Genomic DNA, 19,637 nt, shown 5'->3' with positions numbered 1-19,637 from the left:
GGAGTGGCCTAGCCAGTCTCCAGACCTTAATCCCATAGAAAATCTGTGGAGGGAGCTGAAGGTTGGAGTTGTGTGCAAACCTGGTGGCCAACTACAAGAAACGTCTGACCTCTGTGATTGCCAACAAGGGTTTTGCCACCAAGTACTAAGTCATGTTTTGCAGAGGGGTCAAATACTTATTTCCCTCATAAAAATGCAAATCAATTTATAACATTTTTGACATGCGTTTTTCTGGATTTTTTTGTTGTTATTCTGTCTCTCACTGTTCAAATAAACCTACCATTAAAATTATAGACTGATCATTTCTTTGTCAGTGGGCAAACGTACAAAATCAGCAGGGGATCAAATACTTTTTCCCCCTCACTGTACGGTACTAATCTGTAAGCTGGTTTTACTGGGCTTCAACAGCGCTGTGTGTGTCTGAATGGATGTAATGTTATTCGATATGACCTTAGTGTTTAAGGTTGAAAACATGTTTGCGTCCTAAATGGCAGCCTATTTCCTATATAGTGCACCACTTTTTACCGGAACCCCCAAAGGGCTCTGGTCAAAAGTAGTGTGCTATATAGGGAATATGGTGCCATTTGGGACGGAGCCCATGTGACTCAGGTTTGATCTCCAGACCTGCTGTAGAGAGCTGGCTGGACTGAGCTTCAGTTTAGTTCCAGAGACAAGATTTCTTAATTAAACAATGTAAAAAATGTTTATGAAATGTTTATATTGCGTGTTTATTATTTTTACACAGACAAATGCAATTAGAATGGATTACAATATAAACTTAATTGCTCTAAGGGAATTTGCTTAATTGAAAGTCACTCTCTCTTCACTCTATTTGCAATTTGTTTATTTTCAGAGTTGTATGTTCCACTAGTCAACACCTCACCTCACATGGTGTGTTCTCCCTATTCCCTACATAGTGCACTACGTTTGACCAAAGCCCTGGTTTAATATATATGGACTAGGGTGCAATTTGGGACACATTTTATGCCTTTACTCTATACCACCCTGCATCCCACTGCTGGCTTGCCTCTGAAGCTAAGCAGGGTCAATCTTGGTCGGTCCCTGGATGGGAGACCAGATGCTGCTGGAAGTAGTGTTGGATGGCCAGGAAATCTTTCCACTGTAAAAAAAAAAAAAAAAAAAGCAAAACACAGGTCCCAATGTCCCAGGGCAGTGATTGGGAACATTGCCCTGTGTAGGGTGCTGTCTTTCAGATGGGATGTTAAACAGGTGTCCTGACTCTCTGTGGTCACTGAAGATCTATGGCACTTATCGTAAGAGTTTACCCCGGTGTCCTGGCTAAATTTCCCTCATGGCCACCTAATCATCCCCAGCTTTGAATTGGCTCATTCACCACCCCTCCTCTCCCCTGTAACTATTCCCCAGGTTTTTGCAGTAAATGAGATTGTGTTCTCAGTCAACTTATCTTCAGGTAATTTGTCTAAACCAAAAAAAGACCATCTATAACAATCTACTGGCCTCCCAGCGTTCTAATGACCTTTCACCCCTGACCCCACATAGCTGTTCCACACCATAGAGAACAGCCATGTGATGTCAGGGACACCGCCTGCAACAATATACCAGATCATGATCACATACCTCTCTCCCGAATACCACCACACACAGTCACAGGCTGCCCAAAGAAGACATGGAGAAGGATGAATGAGGAAAAGATGAAGAAGGCAGGAACCGCCTGGGATGAGGTCAAGAAAACCGCCCAGAACAGAACAGAGTTAGCTGGAGGTGAGCACCATTGAGGGTCTTTGCTCCACTAGGAGCTGACAGGAATAAGTCAGGTAAGTCAAGACCCAGTCTGTCAGAATACCTCTCTCCTGTGCACACTCCGTCAGAGCAGACTCTCCCATACACTCTTAGTGAGACCAGGACAAGTTAGAGCTATATTATCCATAGAAGAGTTCTAACCCTGGTCTGCTTATAGCAGCATGCTAGGCAGTGAGTTGGTGTCCAGAGTCACAGACAGGACAAGACAGGATTGGACTGGAGACCCTATTTCTGTCAAGAACACAATGACCAGGGAGGCCTGGGAGCGCATAGTGGAATGGAATCAGGGAGAGAATAGTGATACCGAATTTGAAATATTTCCTTTAAATAGCACCCAGTTGTTTTTTTGTTTTTGTTTTTTTTTAAGAGCGTGGCAGACAAAACTGCCGACGTGCCCTTGAGCAAGACACTTAACCCTAATTTCTCCAGGGTCGCCGTTGATAATGACAGACCCTGGCTGTGACGCTACTCTCTGAGGGTGTCTCAGGGGGAATTAGGATATGCAAAAAACACATTTCCAATTCCCATGTGTATTAATACACACTTCTACATGTGTGAAATAGGACAAATATAAGCACCCACCAAATGATTATTGTTATTTATTATTTACAGGATATTGTTGGTCATACTGTGTATTACAACCTGCAGTCAGCCTGTTTCTCTCTCAACTCAGGGTTGTTATTCATCTGTATTTTGTGTTTATACATATGGAATATGTTCTATTGAAATAATCAGATTAATGATGGAGGGATCACGAAAGATGGCTTATCCCAAATCGACCCCTAGACCCTATGCACTTGTGGCGATATGAGAGGATTTCACAGGTGGAGAAATATGGTAATAGCTCCAATTTGCACTCTGATAGGCTAGGTGCATGTTTCACCATACTGCATACACCAATCAAGTGCATAGGGCATGGTTCTAGGGCACACGTGTCAAACTAATTCCACGGAGGGCCGTGTGTCTGCGGGTTTTCGCTCCTCCCTTGTACTTGATTGATTAATTAAGGTCACTAATTAGTAAGGATCTCCCCTCACCTGGTTGTCTAGGTCTTAACTGAAGGGAAAAACCAATAACCCGTAGACACTCGGCCCTTCGTGGAATGAAGTTTGACACCCCTGTTCTAGGGGTTGATTTGCCTGTTCTAGTGGTTGATTTGGGATAGATCCATACATACAGTTTCCTCCGAACTTCACAGAAATAAAGTATTTATTTATCCACTAGATGGCGTTATCTGATTTCTGAACAATAGAGCTTCCTCAAACAGACGGGATTCTGAAGGTTACATTTTTACATTTTAGTCATTTAGCAGACGCTCTTATCCAGAGCGACTTACAGTTAGTGAGTGCATACATTATTTATATTTTTTTCATACTGGCCCCCCGTGGGAATCGAACCCACAACCCTGGCGTTGCAAGCGCCATGCTCTACCAACTGAGCTACACATTTATCTTGCGTCCGAAATGGCACACTATTCCCTATATAGTGCATTACTTTGACCAGGGTCCCGTCCCAAGTGGCCCCTATTCCCTACATAGTACACTACTTTTGACCAGAGACCTATGGGCCCTGATCAAAATAAGTGCACTATATAGGAAATAGGGTGCCATTGGGGACATAATTTAGTAACTTCCCCCAAACCTGTTCTTTCTGTTCTGTCTGTTCTTCAGGACGACTCACCAAGGTCACTTCCACATCTACAGACTGTTCAACGAGCTGCAGAGACACCAGGAGTCCTATTTACATAATGAAATCAAATACAAGTAGACAGGGTTCGTCCCAAACGGCACCCTATTCCCTTTATAGTGCATTTTTGACCAGAGCCCTATAGTGCACTATAAAGGGAATAAGGTGTCACTTGTATTTAGGTGACCTGTAATAAAACAATTATTAAAACGACCAGCCAAGCTTTTCACAATCTAAGCTTTAATAAGGTGCTTTCTCTATCGTGTAACTGGCGCTTTCACTAAAAACCTTTTGAGCAACCTTTTCCTCCCTTCTATTTCATTAATTCAGTTTAGACAGCAATAAAACCACAAAGATGGACTGATTCACAACCAATTCAACTGTAAAGGCTTTGTTGAATCCCTTTAAAGTATTATTTCATAACGTTACATACACCTCATTCACCAATTCTTAAATTCCGTTTTGTTTTAGAGCGGTTCTCTTACTTTAGCTTGTCTGCAGGCAGGCGTGATGCACTTCTTCCCGCAGGCAGGGGGCGGCAACATGACGGAGAGCGGCAGAGCTGTAGCCTAGAGACCCTGCAGTGGCTGCCGCGCTGTTCAGGTTCATTCTGTTCAGATTACCAGAAGACGTCTGTGTACAGGGAAGGACACGGCTCGTTCTACCCTCATTAAATTATTACCAGATTGCAGTTCATATTCGCGCACGCCAGAGAGAGTGGATGTAACCGGTAGAGCGGTTTCCTTTTCGTCAGGCTCTTCCAGAATCTTCTATTTTTTCTCATGTTTAATTGATGCAGTTGAACAGCGATTAAAACAGGTGACATCGATCTGGTTGAAAGGACATGACAAGTGAGAGGCCGGCGGTGAAGATGCCGGGTACTGTGTCTCTTTCGGACTGTCAAATCCCCCCGGGTCATGGGCAGCCAGGGGGCTCTGGTACCCGGGAAATAATGGTATCTGGCTCGGGTTCTATGGTTCTACCGGCCGGGATGATCAACCCGCAGGTTCCCATCCGGAATATCAAGATGAAATTCGCGGTTCTGATCGGATTGATCCAGGTGGGGGAGGTTAGCAACAGGGATATCGTGGAGACTGTGCTCAACCTGGTAAGGAAATATAGGCTATTTCAGCCACAGCATCTCACACATGTAACACAACATCATCAACACGCACAGAGCGTTACATTGTAGCACCATAATAAAGGGTAATGGTCTCAGCGGATGACTCGATGACTGGCAAAACGGCAGGTTGCTGCTGCTGCATGTGTTCTGTTCTGTACAGGTCTGAAATTGTAGTCTAGAGACCCTGTAACTAGAGATTACAGATAGGGTATTATTAGAGATTGAGGAACTCTCTTATGGAGTGTGACACTGTTTCAACAGTTGAGTTGGTGCTTGTTAGACAACACTTCAACATCTGAAGATGACAACTAACATAACATGATACATTACAATATTTAGAACACACAGGTCAGATACAGGAGGCATGAAGGGTCATCATGGTGCCCAGGTCTGATGTGGTTGATGGGACCACAGAAGGTGTTGAACCAATGTTGTTTCCATGTCATTTCAATCTCAAAAATCAAAGTGATGATGTTGAATCAACATGGGAAAACTGATAGAATGTGCAAAAAGTCATCAATGTAAGGGCATTTCATATTTTTTTCACCCAACTTTTTTTACCTTGACATGGTGACATTTGTTGTTGATTTCACATCGAGTTCACATTAGTTGACAACTCAACCAAATGTAAATCAAAACTAGATGTTAAACTGATTCCTCTGTAGTACAATAATGTGGCTATGTCTAGTTCAGACTTCATCACAACCTTAATGGTAGCTATAGAATGGTAGCTATTGCAGGTATGAAGATGGAACCAGTCCATTCAATCATCATATTTCACTAATAGTTCCCATTTGGCCTCTTAGGCTTCCTGTCTAATATATCTGGGTAAATGGTGAAATATTAGTTCTACTAGGCTATAGTTGTTTCATATGATGGCTTTCATTTGTAGAGAGATGTGTTGGATGGAAAATCTGTCTTTATTAACCATCATCCATCAACTCTTTGTGGAAGTGGAAATTGTAGTTGAGTCTCAAATGGCACCCTATTTCCTATATAGTGCTCTACGTTTGACCAGAGCCTTATGGTCAAAAGTAGTGTACTATAGGAATAAAGTGCCATGTGGGAAGCATACTGTGTTTCATGTGATGGTTTTTAGTGCTGCATGTCAGGAGGTGTGTTTTTAATGTGACCCTGGTATGATGAAACAGTGTGTATGATGGTGAACAGTTCTGTATCGAGAACATTATATTTCTTTCTGAGTAATGTCTCCTCTCCTCTAACTAATGTTCCATTAACACGTCTCTGTCATCAGGCAGGACAAACTACAGTACATGAGAACTAGAATTAATTGCATAACACTCATTTAGGGATTGTTAAAGAGCAAAAATGGAATCTAAAAAGGTGATTGCTGTAATGGAAAACAGACACAAGCAGGCCAGGGTAGATATGTAGTATGCGTCCCAAATGGCACCCTATTCCTTATACGGTGGACTACTTTTGACCAGTGTACTATAAAGGGAATAGGGTGCTATTTGGGACGCACCTATGAGTGTGCAGGGCTGCATCTGTCTGTGATTCATATCGCCACACATCACTTGAGGTTGGATGAACACATACTGTAGCAGCACAGTCTCAATCAGAGAGAGACAGTGGGATGGAGGGAACATTTTAGCATAGTGCTAATCATGTCTCTCCTGTATGTACGAATGAATGATTCAGAGGGTCAGGGCTCTGAACAGAGACCAGTCTGATTCCAGAACAATGGAGAGAGAGACAGAGAGCAGAGTCAAGTAGGATCAGGTTGACAATGATGAGTGGATGAAAGGAGGAGTAGGAAGACGTGGAGGAGTAGGAGGTGGAGTAGGAGGGGAAGAGAGATATAGGTCAAGTTCCTGCCTGACTAGATTTGCAGGCATTGCATTGCATCAACCAATGGTTGCGTGCTACGTCGTCGTCATCGACTATGCAGTCGGGCATCAGATGGCGAAATCATATGATGTGGTTAGCGGATATGTTAAAAATACTGTACTTATCCAGGCGTTGTAAGATATGGCATGCATCTGCAATGTAGTTGGAAAGGAACTCGACCATAGTGATCTATCGTATGAGGCCCTGTAAAAACATTTAAAAAACCGTGCCAAGCAGATTTATCTTGATGTGTACATGCATCCTGAACATAGGGACTGACCTTTTGTGTCTAGCTAGCGTTATGAATAACTAGGGTATATGGCTGAGGACTGGAGTTGGCCATCCCTCAATCTAGACTAGGCCTACGTCCCAAATGGCACCCTATACCCTATATAGTGCACTATGGGCCCTATGGGCCCTGGTCAAAAGTAGTGCACTACAGTATATAGAGAATAGGGTGCCATTTGGGACGCAGCCTAGATGATGGAACACCACTCTTGGGTCTGAAAGGGCTAAACTCGCGACAGATCAACATCATCCATCCATTCTGACACATCAAATGTAGACCGTCCCATGTAGGAGAATAATTAACCTCCTATCAGACAGATGCTACAACACTGTGTTGTGATGCTATAAGGCAGTATCCTGCCCTACGGTGCCACCATCCCTCATCTCAGCTCATTAAGCCTGGTTAGCTCGTTTATGTTCTCTATAGAAGCCAATCTGATGAAAGCTGTAAATAAGATAACGTGTCATAATGAATGAAGTCTCCCCTCCAGGTTGGTTTAATTCAGCATAGTTGTATTCATTAGTGCACACTGTAGCAAAAACGTTTCGCAACGGAAAATGTTTTGCGAACGAAAGTGACAGTTTCTTATTGGAAAAGTTCAGGTCCGTTTTCTTCCGTTTGGTTTCTAGTGAATACGACCCAGGAATTAGATTGTTTAATGAGGGGTGAGATTAATCATGACTTTCACTTAGCAACATTCAGATTGAGTGTTTAATAGTCACATGTATGAAAAATGTATGCACTCACTAAAACTGTAAGTCGCTCTGGATAAGAGCGTCTGCTAAATGACTAAAATTTAAAATGTACAGGGTTGCAGGTGTGATTGCAGGGTACAGTGAAAATCTTAGGCTTCGAGCTCCAACATGCAGGACTAAGTGAAATAAAATAATGTAAATGGTAATTTTTGTTGTTGTTGAAATATTACTATATACAGTTGAAGTCGGAAGTTTACATACACTTAGCTTGGAGTCATTAAAACAAGTTTTCAACCACTCCACAAATTTCTTGTTAACAAACTCTCGTTTTGGCAAGTCGGTTAGGACATCTACTTGACACAAGTAATTTTTCCAACAATTGTTTACAGACAGATTATTTCACTTATAATTCACTGTATCACAATTCCAGTGGGTCAGAAGTTTACATACACTAAGTTGACTGTGCCTTTAAACAGCTTGGAAAATTCCAGAAAATGATGTCATGGCTTTAGAAGCTTCTGATAGGCTAATTTACATCATTTTAGTCAATTGGAGGTGTACCTGTGGATGTATTTCAAGGCCTACCTTCAAACTCAGTGCCTCTTTGCTTGACATCATGGGAAAATCAAAACAAATCAGCCAAGACCTCAGAAAAAGAATTGTAGACCTCCACAAGTCTGGTTCATCCTTGGGAGCAATTTCCAAACGCCTGACGGTAACACGTTAATCTGTACAAACAATAGTACGCAAGTATAAACACCATGGGACCACGCAGCCGTCATACCGCTCAGGAAGGAGACGCGTTCTGTCTCCTAGAGATGAACGTACTTTGAAAAGTGCAAATCAATCCCAGAACAACACCAAAGGACCTTGTGAAGATGCTGGAGGAAACCGGTACACAAATATCTATACCCACATTAAAACAAGTCCTATATCGACATAACCTGAAAGGCCGCTCAGCAAGGAAGAAGCCACTGCTCCAAAACCGCCATAAATGCACATTGGGACAAAGATCTTACTTTTTGGAGAAATGTCCTCTGGTCTGATAAAACAAAAATAGAACTCTTTGGCCATAATGACCATCGCTATGTTTGGAGGAAAAAGGGGGCGGCTTGCAAGCCGAAGAACACCATCCCAACCGTGAAGCACGGGGTGGCAGCATCATGCTGTGGGGGTGCCTTGCTGCAGGAGGGACTGGTGCACTTCACAAAATAGATGGCATCATGAGGAAGGAAAATTATGTGGATATATTGAAGCAACATCAAGACATCAGTCAGGAAGTTAAAGCTTGGTCGCAAATGGGTCTTCCAAATGGACAATGACCCCAAGCATACTTACAAAGTTGTGGCAAAATGGCTTAAGGACAACAAAGTCAAGGTATTGGCAGGGTACCTGGCAGGGCGGCAGATAGCTTAGTGGTTAAGAGCGTTGTGCCAGTAACCGAAAGGTCGCTGGTTCTAATCCCAGAGCCGACTAGGTGAACAGTTATTTCGATGTGCCCTTGAGCAAGGCACTTAACCCTAATTGCTCCTGTAAGTCGCTCGGGATAAAAGCGTCTGCTAAATGACTAAAATGTAAAAAATTTATTGGATTGGCCATCACGAAGCCCTGACCTCAATCCTATACAAAATTTGTGGGCAGAACTGAAAAAGCGTCTGCGAGCAAGGAGGCCTAGAAACCTGACTCAGTTACACCAGCTCTGTCAGGAGGAATGGGCCAAAATTCACCCAACTTATTGTGGGAAGCTTGTGGAAGGCTACCTGTTTGACCCAAGTTAAACAATTTAAAGGCAATGCTACCAAATACTCATTGAGTGTATGTAAACTTCTGACCCACTGGGAATGTGATGAAATTAATAAAAGCTGAAATAAATCATTCTCTCTACTATTATTTCATTTTCTTAAAATAAAGTGGTGATCCTAACTGACCTAAGACAGGGAATCTTTACTAGTATTAAATGTCAGGAATTGTGAAAAACTGAGTTTAAATGAATTTGGCTAAGGTGTATGTAAACTTCCGACTTTAACTGTAGCAGTGATGAATAAATAAATGTCCATAGGGGGAGTAGCATGACCATTGACGGGGTGTAGGGACCAAGTGAAATAAAAAACCTGTTTTGATCAGCAGTCTGTTCTTCACTTGTAGTTTGTCCCAGCTGTTCATTAAATACGTAATAACACATCATGTCCATAAAATGCTTCTCTGAAACCCAATAATGCTAAGATCAGGGCCCAGCACACAGTTTATTGACATTAGCATATTCTGGATAATACTGACTTGGTCAGAGAACTAGTCCTTCTAGAAGAGGATTCTGGTCAGCTACTGCAGAGCCAGGCTGGTGGTGTCTCTGGGTGACAGCTGGCACATTGCCACACCTCATATCCCACATCTCTTTTACAGTTTGGCTGACAAGGTGAGGGATGGCTGGCTGATGGATGGATCAGAGGCTGCTACTGATAGATGCTGCAGTAGGCCTACAGTAACAGTGTTATAGATGCTGCAGTAGGCCTACAGTAACAGTGTTATAGATGCTGCAGTAGGCCTACAGTAACAGTGTTATAGATGCTGCAGTAGTCCTACAGTAACATTGTGATAGATGCTGCAGTAGTCCTACAGTATCATTGTGATAGATGTTGCAGTAGTCCTACAGTAACATTGTGATAGATGCTGCAGTAGTCCTACAGTAACATTGTGATAGATGCTGCAGTAGTCCTACAGTAACATTGTGATAGATGCTGCAGTAGTCCTACAGTAACATTGTGATAGATGCTGCAGTAGTCCTACAGTAATATTGTGATGTGTAGCCTAGCTGTGTTAGTGTACCAGCTTCATTAATCTACACGGCCCCAGGAGACCAGCCTCAGTGACCTTGCTGCTGCAGTAATATAAAAAGTGTTTGAAATGGCTCCCTATATAGAGAGTAGCGTTCCATTTGGGATGCAGCCAATGACAGGCCCATATTCATAAGGACCGCACATGCATTCAATGTCTAAGCACTCAGTGTCAGTGTGAGTAAGGATCACTATTTCTCATCTTTATATTTTCCTTGAGTTGAAATCTAAATGTAAGTCAGTAATGTGACAAACCTCAGGCTACCATTTGTCACATGGTTTATATCCTGTTGTCTAAACATGACAAAGCAGTGTGTGTGCTTGCGTGTCCGTTTAGGTTGTCATGCTGCTTGACAGTCTTAGAGTACAGTGAGGGGAAAAAAGTATTTGATCCCCTGCTGATTTTGTACGTTTGCCCACTGACAAAGAAATGATCAGTCTATCATTTTAATGGTAGGTTTATTTGAACAGTGAGAGACAATAACAACAAAAAACATGACTTAGTACTTGGTGGCAAAACCCTTGTTGGCAATCACAGAGGTCAGACGTTTCTTGTAGTTGGCCACCAGGTTTAAACACATCTCAGGAGGGATTTTGTCCCACTCCTCTTTGCAGATCTTCTCCAAGTCATTACGGTTTTGAGGCTGACTTTTGGCAACTCAAACCTTCAGCTCCCTCCACAGATTTTCTATGGGATTAAGGTCTGGAGACTGGCTAGGCCACTCCAGGACCTTAATGTGCTTCTTCTTGAAACACTCATTTGTTGCGTTGGCCGTGTGTTTTGGGTCATTGTCATGCTGGAATACTCATCCACGACCCATTTTCAATGCCCTGGCTGAGGGAAGGAGGTTCTCACCCAAGATTTGACGGTACATGGCCCCATCCATCGTCCCTTTGATGCGGTGAAGTTGTCCTGTCCCCTTAGCACTAAAACACCCCTAAAGCATCATGTTTCCACCTCCATGTTTGACGGTGGGGATGGTGTTCTTGGGGTCATAGGCAGCATTCCTCCTCCTCCAAACACGGCGAGTTGAGTTGATGCCAAAGAGCTCCATTTTGGTGTCATCTGACCACAACACTTTCACCCAGTTCTCCTCTGAATCATTCAGATGTTCATTGGCAAACTTCAGACGGGCATGTATATGTGCTTTCTTGAGCAGGGGGACCTTGCGGGCGCTGCGCCATTTCAGTCCTTCATGGCATAGTTTTTTACCAATTGTTTTCTTGGTGACTATGGTCCCAGCTGCCTTGAGATCATTGACAAGATCCTCCCATGTAGTTCTGGACTGATTCCTCACCGTTCTCATGATCATTGCAAGTCCACGAGGTGAGATCTTGCATGGAGCCCCAGGCCGAGGGAGATTGACAGTTATTTTGTGTTTCTTCCATTTGCGAATAATCGCACCAACTGTTGTCACCTTCTCACCAAGCTGCTTGGCAATGTTCTTGTAGCCCATTCCAGCCTTGTGTAGGTCTACAATCTTGTCCCTGACATCCTTGGAGAGCTCTTTGGTCTTGGCCATGGTGGAGAGTTTGGAATCTGATTGATTGATTGCTTCTGTGGACAGGTGTCTTTTATACAGGTAACAAGCTGAGATTAGGAGCACTCCCTTTAAGAGTGTGCTCCTAATCTCAGCTCGTTACCTGTATAAAAGACACCTGGGAGACAGAAATCTTTCTGATTGAGAGGGGGTCAAATACTTATTTCCCTCATTTAAAATGCAAATCAATTTATAACATTTTTGACATGCGTCTTTCTGGATTTTTTTGTTCAAATAAATCTACCATTAAAATTATAGACTGATAATTTCTTTGTCAGTGGGCAAACATACAAAATCAGCAGGGGATCAAATACTTTTTTCCCTCACTGTATATACAGTCTGTGAGCAGAGTTGAAGGGTCATAAAGCCAGTATATATTGGGTGACGTCCCAAATGGCACCCTATTCCCTATATAGTGCACTACATTTGACCTGGTCCCATAGGGTGCTGGTCAAAAGTAGTGAACTAAATAGGGAATAGGGTGCCATTAGGGGCACACACCTGGTCTATCTGTTATGTTTCTGGATCATAATGCTGCTTAGTACAGGACACTTTCTAATACCCCCTGCCCCCTGTAGCGCTACATACCTGTCTGGATTAGTAGACTTTGACCGGCATTACAGAGCAAATACCAGGGCCGTGTCCCAAATAGCACCCTATCCCCTATATAGTGCACTACTTCTGAACAGGGCCCTGGTCAAAATTAGTGCACTATATAGGGAATAGGGTACCCAAGCTAAGCACAAAACCAGCCTCGGAACCAACACTGTACAGCCTCTTATAATTTTCATTGAGCAACGTTCTGGAACTAATCACAATGGAACACCAAGGTCCCTGTTTGGGCTTCATGCTGCTGGTTATTTCTCAGTAATCAGAAGAAGAAAAAAAGAAAAGCAGTTTCTTTTCTCGCACCAAGCGGGTTACTGATTTTGATGTTTTTTGCCTGAGGCAGGTTGAAACCTTTAGCCACATTTACCGGATGTACTTAGTTGGGCCATGATCTTTCAATTCCCATTAAAAGGCATATTGAAGTGATGAGGACATGGTTCATCACACGTTACAGCCTGGGAGACTTCTGTCCTGTTGTCTTGTGGAGTTTGAGCTTCATAGAATTAAGTTAAACATTTCAAATCAAATCAAATCAAAGCAAATTTTATTGGTCACATGCGCCGAATACAACAGGTGCAGACATTACAGTGAAATGCTTACTTACAGCCCTTAACCAACAGTGCATTTATTTTTAACAAAAAAAGTAAAAATAAAACAACAACAAAAAAAGTGTTGAGAAAAAAAGAGCAGAAGTAAAATAAAGTGACAGTAGGGAGGCTATATATACAGGGGGGTACCGTTGCAGAGTCAATGTGCGGGGGCACCGGCTAGTTGAGGTAGTTGAGGTAATATGTACATGTGGGTAGAGTTAAAGTGACTATGCATAAATAATTAACAGAGTAGCAGCAGCGTAAAAAGGATGGGGTGGGGGAGCAGTGCAAATAGTCCGGGTAGCCATGATTAGCTGTTCAGGAGTCTTATGGCTTGGGGGTAGAAGCTGTTGAGAAGTCTTTTGGACCTAGACTTGGCACTCCGGTACCGCTTGCCGTGCGGTAGCAGAGAGAACAGTCTATGACTAGGGTGGCTGGAGTCTTTGACAATTTTGAGGGCCTTCCTCTGACACCGCCTGGTATAGAGGTCCTGGATGGCAGGAAGCTTGGCCCCAGTGATGTACTGGGCCGTACGCACTACCCTCTGTAGTGCCTTGCGGTCGGAGGCCAAGCAGTTGCCATACCAGGCGGTGATGCAACCAGTCAGGATGCTCTCGATGGTGCAGCTGTATACTTTTTTGAGGATCTGAGGACCCATGCCAAATCTTTTCAGTCTCCTGAGGGGGAATAGGCTTTGTCGTGCCCTCTTCACGACTGTCTTGGTGTGTTTGGACCATGATAGTTCGTTGGTGATGTGGACACCAAGGAACTTGAAGCTCTCAACCTGTTCCACTACAGCCCCGTCGATGAGAATGGGGGCGTGCTCAGTCCTCTTTTTTTTCCTGTAGTCCACAATCATCTCCTTTGTCTTGGTCACGTTGAGGGAGAGGTTGTTGTCCTGGCACCACACGGCCAGGTCTCTGACCTCCTCCCTATAGGCTGTCTCATCGTTGTCGGTGATCAGGCCTACCACTGTTGTGTCGTCGGCAAACTTAATGATGGTGTTGGAGTCGTGCCTGGCCATGCAGTCATGGGTGAACAGAGAGTACAGGAGGGGACTGAGCACGCACCCCTGAGGGGCCCCCGTATTGAGGATCAGTGTGGCAGATGTGTTGTTACATTTACATTTTACATTTACGTAATTTAGCAGACGCTCTTATCCAGAGCGACTTACAAATAGGTGCATTCACCCTATAGCCAGTGGGATAACCACTTTACAATATCTATTTTTTTTTTGGGGGGGGGTAGAAGGATTACTTTATCCTATCCCAGGTATTCCTTAAAGAGGTGGGGTTTCAAATGTCTCCGGAAGGTGGTGAGTGACTCCGCTGTCCTGGCGTCGTGAGGGAGCTTGTTCCACCATTGGGGTGCCAGAGCAGCGAACAGTTTTGACTGGGCTGAGCGGGAACTATGCTTCCGCAGAGGAAGGGGAGCCAGCAGGCCAGAGGTGGATGAACGCAATGCCCTCGTTTGGATGTAGGGACTGATCAGAGCCTGAAGGTACAGAGGTGCCGATCCCCTCACAGCTCCATAGGCAAGCACCATGGTCTTGTAACAGATGCGAGCTTCAACTGGAAGCCAGTGGAGTGTGCGGAGGAGCGGGGTGACGTGAAAGAACTTGGGAAGGTTGAACACCAGACGGGCTGCGGCATTCTGGATGAGTTGTAGGGGTTTAATGGCACAGGCAGGGAGCCCAGCCAACAGCGAGTTGCAGTAATCCAGACGGGAGATGACAAGTGCCTGGATTAGGACCTGTGCCGCTTCCTGTGTAAGGCAGGGTCGTACTCTCCGAATGTTGTAGAGCATGAACCTGCAGGATCGGGTCACCGCCTTGATGTTAGCGGTGAACGACAGGGTGTTGTCCAGGGTCATGCCAAGGCTCTTTGCTCTCTGGGAGGAGGACACAATGGAGTTGTCAACCGTGATGGCGAGATCATGGAACGGGCAGTCCTTCCCCGGGAGGAAGAGCAGCTCCGTCTTGCCAAGGTTCAGCTTGAGGTGGTGATCCGTCATCCATACTGATATGTCTGCCAGACATGCAGAGATGCGATTCGCCACCTGGTTATCAGAAGGGGGAAAGGAGAAGATTAGTTGTGTATCGTCAGCGTAGCAATGATAGGAGAGGCCATGTGAGGATATGACAGAGCCAAGTGACTTGGTGTATAGGGAGAATAGGAGAGGGCCTAGAACTGAGCCCAGGGGGACACCAGTGGTGAGAGCACGTGGTGCGGAGACAGCTTCTCGCCACGCCACTTGGTAGGAGCGACCGGTCAGGTAGGACGCGATCCAGGAGTGAGCCGCGCCGGAGATGCCCAGCTCGGAGAGGGTGGAGAGGAGGATCTGATGGTTCACAGTATCAAAGGCAGCAGACAGGTCTAGAAGGACAAGAGCAGAGGAGAGAGGGTTAGCTTTAGCAGTGCGGAGAGCCTCCGTGACACAGAGAAGAGCAGTCTCAGTTGAATGACCAGTCCTGAAACCTGACTGGTTTGGATCAAGAAGGTCATTCTGAGAGAGATAGCAAGAGAGTTGGCTAAAGACGGCACGCTCAATAGTTTTGGAAAGAAAAGAAAGAAGGGATACTGGTCTGTAGTTGTTGACATCAGTGGGATCGAGTGTTGGTTTTTTGAGAAGGGGTGCAACTCTCGCTCTCTTGAAGACGGAAGGGACATAGCCAGCGGTCAAGGATGAGTTGATCAGTGAGGTGAGGTAGGGGAGAAGGTCACCGGAGATGGTCTGGAGAAGAGAGGAGGGGATGGGGTCAAGCGGGCAGGTTGTTGGGCGGCCTGCAGTCACAAGTCGCAAGATTTTATCTGGAGAGAGAGGGGAGAAAGAAGTCAAAGCATAGGGTAGGGCAGTGTGAGCAGGACCAGCAGTGTCATTAGACTTAACAAACGAGGATCGGATGTCGTCAACCTTCTTTTCAAAGTGGTTGACGAAGTCATCCACAGAGAGAGAGGAGGGGGGGGGGGGGGGGAGGATTCAGCAGGGAGGAGAATGTGGCAAAGAGCTTCCTAGGGTTAGAGGCAGATGCTTGGAATTTAGAGTGGTAGAAAGTGGCCTTAGCAGCAGAAACAGATGAAGAAAATGTAGAGAGGAGGGAGTGAAAAGATGCCAGGTCGGCAGGGAGTTTAGTTTTCTTCCATTTCCGCTCCGCTGCCCGGAGCTCTGTTCTGTGAGCTCGCAATGAGTCATCAAGCCACGGAGCTGGAGGGGAGGACCGAGCCGGCCGGGAGGATAGGGGACACAGAGAGTCAAAGGATGCAGAAAGGGAGGAGAGGAGGGTTGAGGAGGCAGAATCAGGAGATTGGAGGGAGAAGGATTGAGCAGAGGGAAGAGATGATAGGATGGAAGAGGAGAGAGTAGTGGGAGAGAGAGAGCGAAGGTTGCGGCGGCGCATTACCATCTGTGTAGTGGCAGAGTGAGTAGTGTTGGAGGAGAGCGAGAGAGAAAAGGATACAAAGTAGTGGTCGGAGACATGGAGGGGAGTTGCAGTGAGATTAGTAGAAGAGCAGCATCTAGTAAAGATGAGGTCAAGCGTATTGCCTGCCTTGTGAGTAGGGGGGGACGGTGAGAGGGTGAGGTCAAAAGAGGAGAGGAGTGGAAAGAAGGAGGCAGAGAGAAATGAGTCAAATGTAGACGGAGGGAGGTTGAAATCCCCCAAAACTGTGAGGGGTGAGCCATCCTCAGGAAAGGAATGTGTCAAGCTCATTGATGAACTCTCCAAGGGAACCTAAAGGGCGATAGATGACAAGGATATTAAGCTTAAATGGGCTAGTGACTGTGACAGCATGGAATTCAAATGAGGAGATAGACAGATGGGTTAGGGGAAAAATTGAGAATGTCCACTTGGGAGAGATGAGGATTCCTGTGCCACCACCCCTCTGACCAGATGCTCTCGGGGTATGCGAGAACACATGGTCAGACGAGGAGAGAGCAGTAGGAGTAGCAGTGTTTTCAGTGGTAATCCATGTTTCCGTCAGCGCCAGGAAGTCGAGGGACTGGAGGGTAGCATAGGCTGGGATGAAGTCTGCCTTGTTGGCAGCAGAACGGCAGTTCCGGAGGCTGCCTGAGACCTGGAACTCCAGGTGTGGGGTGCGTGCAGGGACCACCAGGTTAGAGAGGCAGCAGCCAAGCGGTGTGAGGCGTTTGTGTAGCCTGTTTGGAGAGGAGAGAACAGGGATAGGCAGAGGCATAGTTGACAGGCTTTAGCAAATGGCTACAATAATGCAGAGGAGATCGGAATGAAATGAACTAAACATCTGGGAAAGGAGAGAGTAAAAACCAAAACTCCCAAAATATAACTCTCCCAACTTCACCTCAGAAACTATAATTGTTTCACTGAACCACCCGAATAAAACTCTCCCAACTTCCACTTTAGAAATTAGAATTGTTGTGAACTACAGCGGTTCAATGTTTCAAGGAATAGACTCAACTTACTTTATTCAGCTAGCTAACTATGACGCTATAGCTAACTAGCATGCTAGCATCCAATAACACACAGTTTAGCACCAATACTTGGTTACAACAAACTACCAATAGTGTGTTAACACACTAAACAGATAATTCGTGTCCGTGTCTAGTTCCTTTCATAACGCAGCAATAATTAAACGTTGGCTAGCTAGCACAAATATATTGTATTTAGCTGCTACAGTACAGCTAGCTTGTCGTGTTGGCTAGCTAGCAAATTGCTGCTGTGTTGACTTTGTTTGAGTAACGGCGGCGCTGCGAACAAATGTAGCTGGCTAAAAGGATATTGTATTTAGTTGCTACCGTTGCTAATAGCTACTCGCCAGCTAGTCCAGGAGGTGAGCTAGCTAGCTAGCTAGCTTCGTGCTACACCCGGCACCGCCGAATACAATGATAACCTACAATAACTACCCACAACAGCCCACGATGCCTACCTATAATACCTAATAATATACAGCCCACGATGCCTACCTATAATACCTAACTACAATCTAAATACATAGTTTAAGCCTTACTCGACAAAGCCCAAGCTATGTATAAAGCCAAACTTACCCGACGCCAGCTGTCTGGGTGGCAGACTGCAATCAGTAGCTGTAATTAAGTACAGCAGCCACCAACCACCTAACGTTAATGCCTCGGATAATGAGGTTAGAAAAACAGCTGAATGGTAGGTAGCTAGCTGGCTTAATTACAGGTACTCTTAAGCGTGAAATAACATTGGAAACAACTATCCACAGTTGCTAAAAGTTACCAGTAGCAACCCGCTAGCTAGCTAGCTTTGTTGGTCCAGGTAGTGGGTTAGCTAGCCTCGTGCTTCGCCGAATACAATACTTACCTACAATAATTACCTACAATAACCTACAATAACTACCTAAGTAAACTACCTACAATACCTAACTACAATACGTACCTACAATCTAAATACATGGTTTAAGCTTTACTCAACACCATATAAGAAGCCAAGCTTACCTCCTGCTAGAGAAAACACAACCTCTCCCGACCAGGAACAGCAACACTGTTACCTACCCTTACCACCCTTACCACCTGGGGGCGGCCCGTCAGGAAGTCCAGGATCCAGTTGCAGAGGGAGGTGTTTAGTCCCAGGATCCTTAGCTTAGTGATGAGCTTAGAGGGCACTATGGTGTTGAATGCTGAGCTGTAGTCAATGAATAGCATTCTCACGTAGGTGTTCCTCTTGTCCAGGTGGGAAAGGGCAGTGTGGAGTGCAATAGAGATTGCATCATCTGTGGATCTGTTGGGGCGGTATGCAAATTGGAGTGGGTCTAGGGTTTCTGGGATAATGCTGTTGATGTGAGCCATGACCAGCCTTTCAAAGCACTTCATGGCTACAGACGTCAGTGCTACGGGTCGGTAGTCATTTAGGCAGGTTATCTTAGAGTCCTTGGGCACGGGGACTATGGTGGTCTGCTTGAAACATGTTGGTATTACAGACTCAGTCAGGGACATGTTGAAAATGTCAGTGAAGACACTTGCCAGTTGGTCAGCACATGCTCGGAGTACACGTCCTGGTAATCCGTCTGGCCCTGCGGCCTTGTGAATGTTGACCTGCTTAAAAGTCTTACTCACATCGGCTACGGAGAGCGTGATCACATAGTCATCCGGAACAGCTGGTGCTCTCATGCATGCTTCAGTGTTGCTTGCCTCGAAGCGAGCATAGAAGTGGTTTAGCTCGTCTGGTAGGCTTGTGTCACTGGGCAGCTCGCGGCTGTGCTTCCCTTTGTAGTCTGTAATAGTTTTCAAGCCCTGCCACATCCGACGAGCGTCAGAGCCAGTGTAGTACGATTCAATCTTAGTCCTGTATTGACTCTTTGCCTGTTTGATGGTTCGTCGGAGGTCATAGCGGGATTTCTTATAAGTGTCCGGGTTAGAGTCCCGTTCCTTGAAAGCGGCAGCTCTACCCTTTAGCTCAGTGCGAATGTTTCCTGTAATCTATGGCTTCTGGTTGGGGTATGTACGTACGGTCACTGTGGGGACGACATCATCGATGCACTTATTGATGAAGCCAGTGACTGATGTGGTGTACTCCTCAATGCTGTCTGAAGAATCCCGGAACATGTTCCAGTCTGTGCTAGCAAAACAGTCCTGTAGCTTAGCATCTGCGTCATCTGACCACTTTTTTATTAACCGAGTCACTGGTGCTTCCTGCTTTAGT

At 45.2% G+C, this 19,637-nt stretch overlaps 1 protein-coding gene across 2 annotated transcripts in view; it reads left to right on the top strand.

Annotated features, from left to right (window-relative positions):
• Window positions 1–4,312: 4,312 nt before the first annotated feature.
• Window positions 4,313–19,637, top strand: part of LOC311101415 (neurobeachin-like) — a gene marked incomplete at both ends in the record, with an annotated part of 295,001 nt that continues 279,676 nt past the window's right edge. For both annotated transcript variants that reach the window (XM_084142549.1, XM_084142550.1), the window contains one exon: window positions 4,313–4,576. In XM_084142549.1, the coding sequence (XP_083998675.1) occupies window positions 4,313–4,576 (264 nt within the window). The remainder of the gene's footprint in view (window positions 4,577–19,637) is intronic.

Source organism: Coregonus lavaretus, assembly GCF_964263955.1.
Source record: "Coregonus lavaretus genome assembly, chromosome: 26".
In the NCBI taxonomy this organism is placed as follows: Eukaryota; Metazoa; Chordata; class Actinopteri; order Salmoniformes; family Salmonidae; genus Coregonus; species Coregonus lavaretus.
Note: the sequence above shows the minus strand (reverse complement) of the source record. Positions and strands in the feature narration are given on the sequence as shown.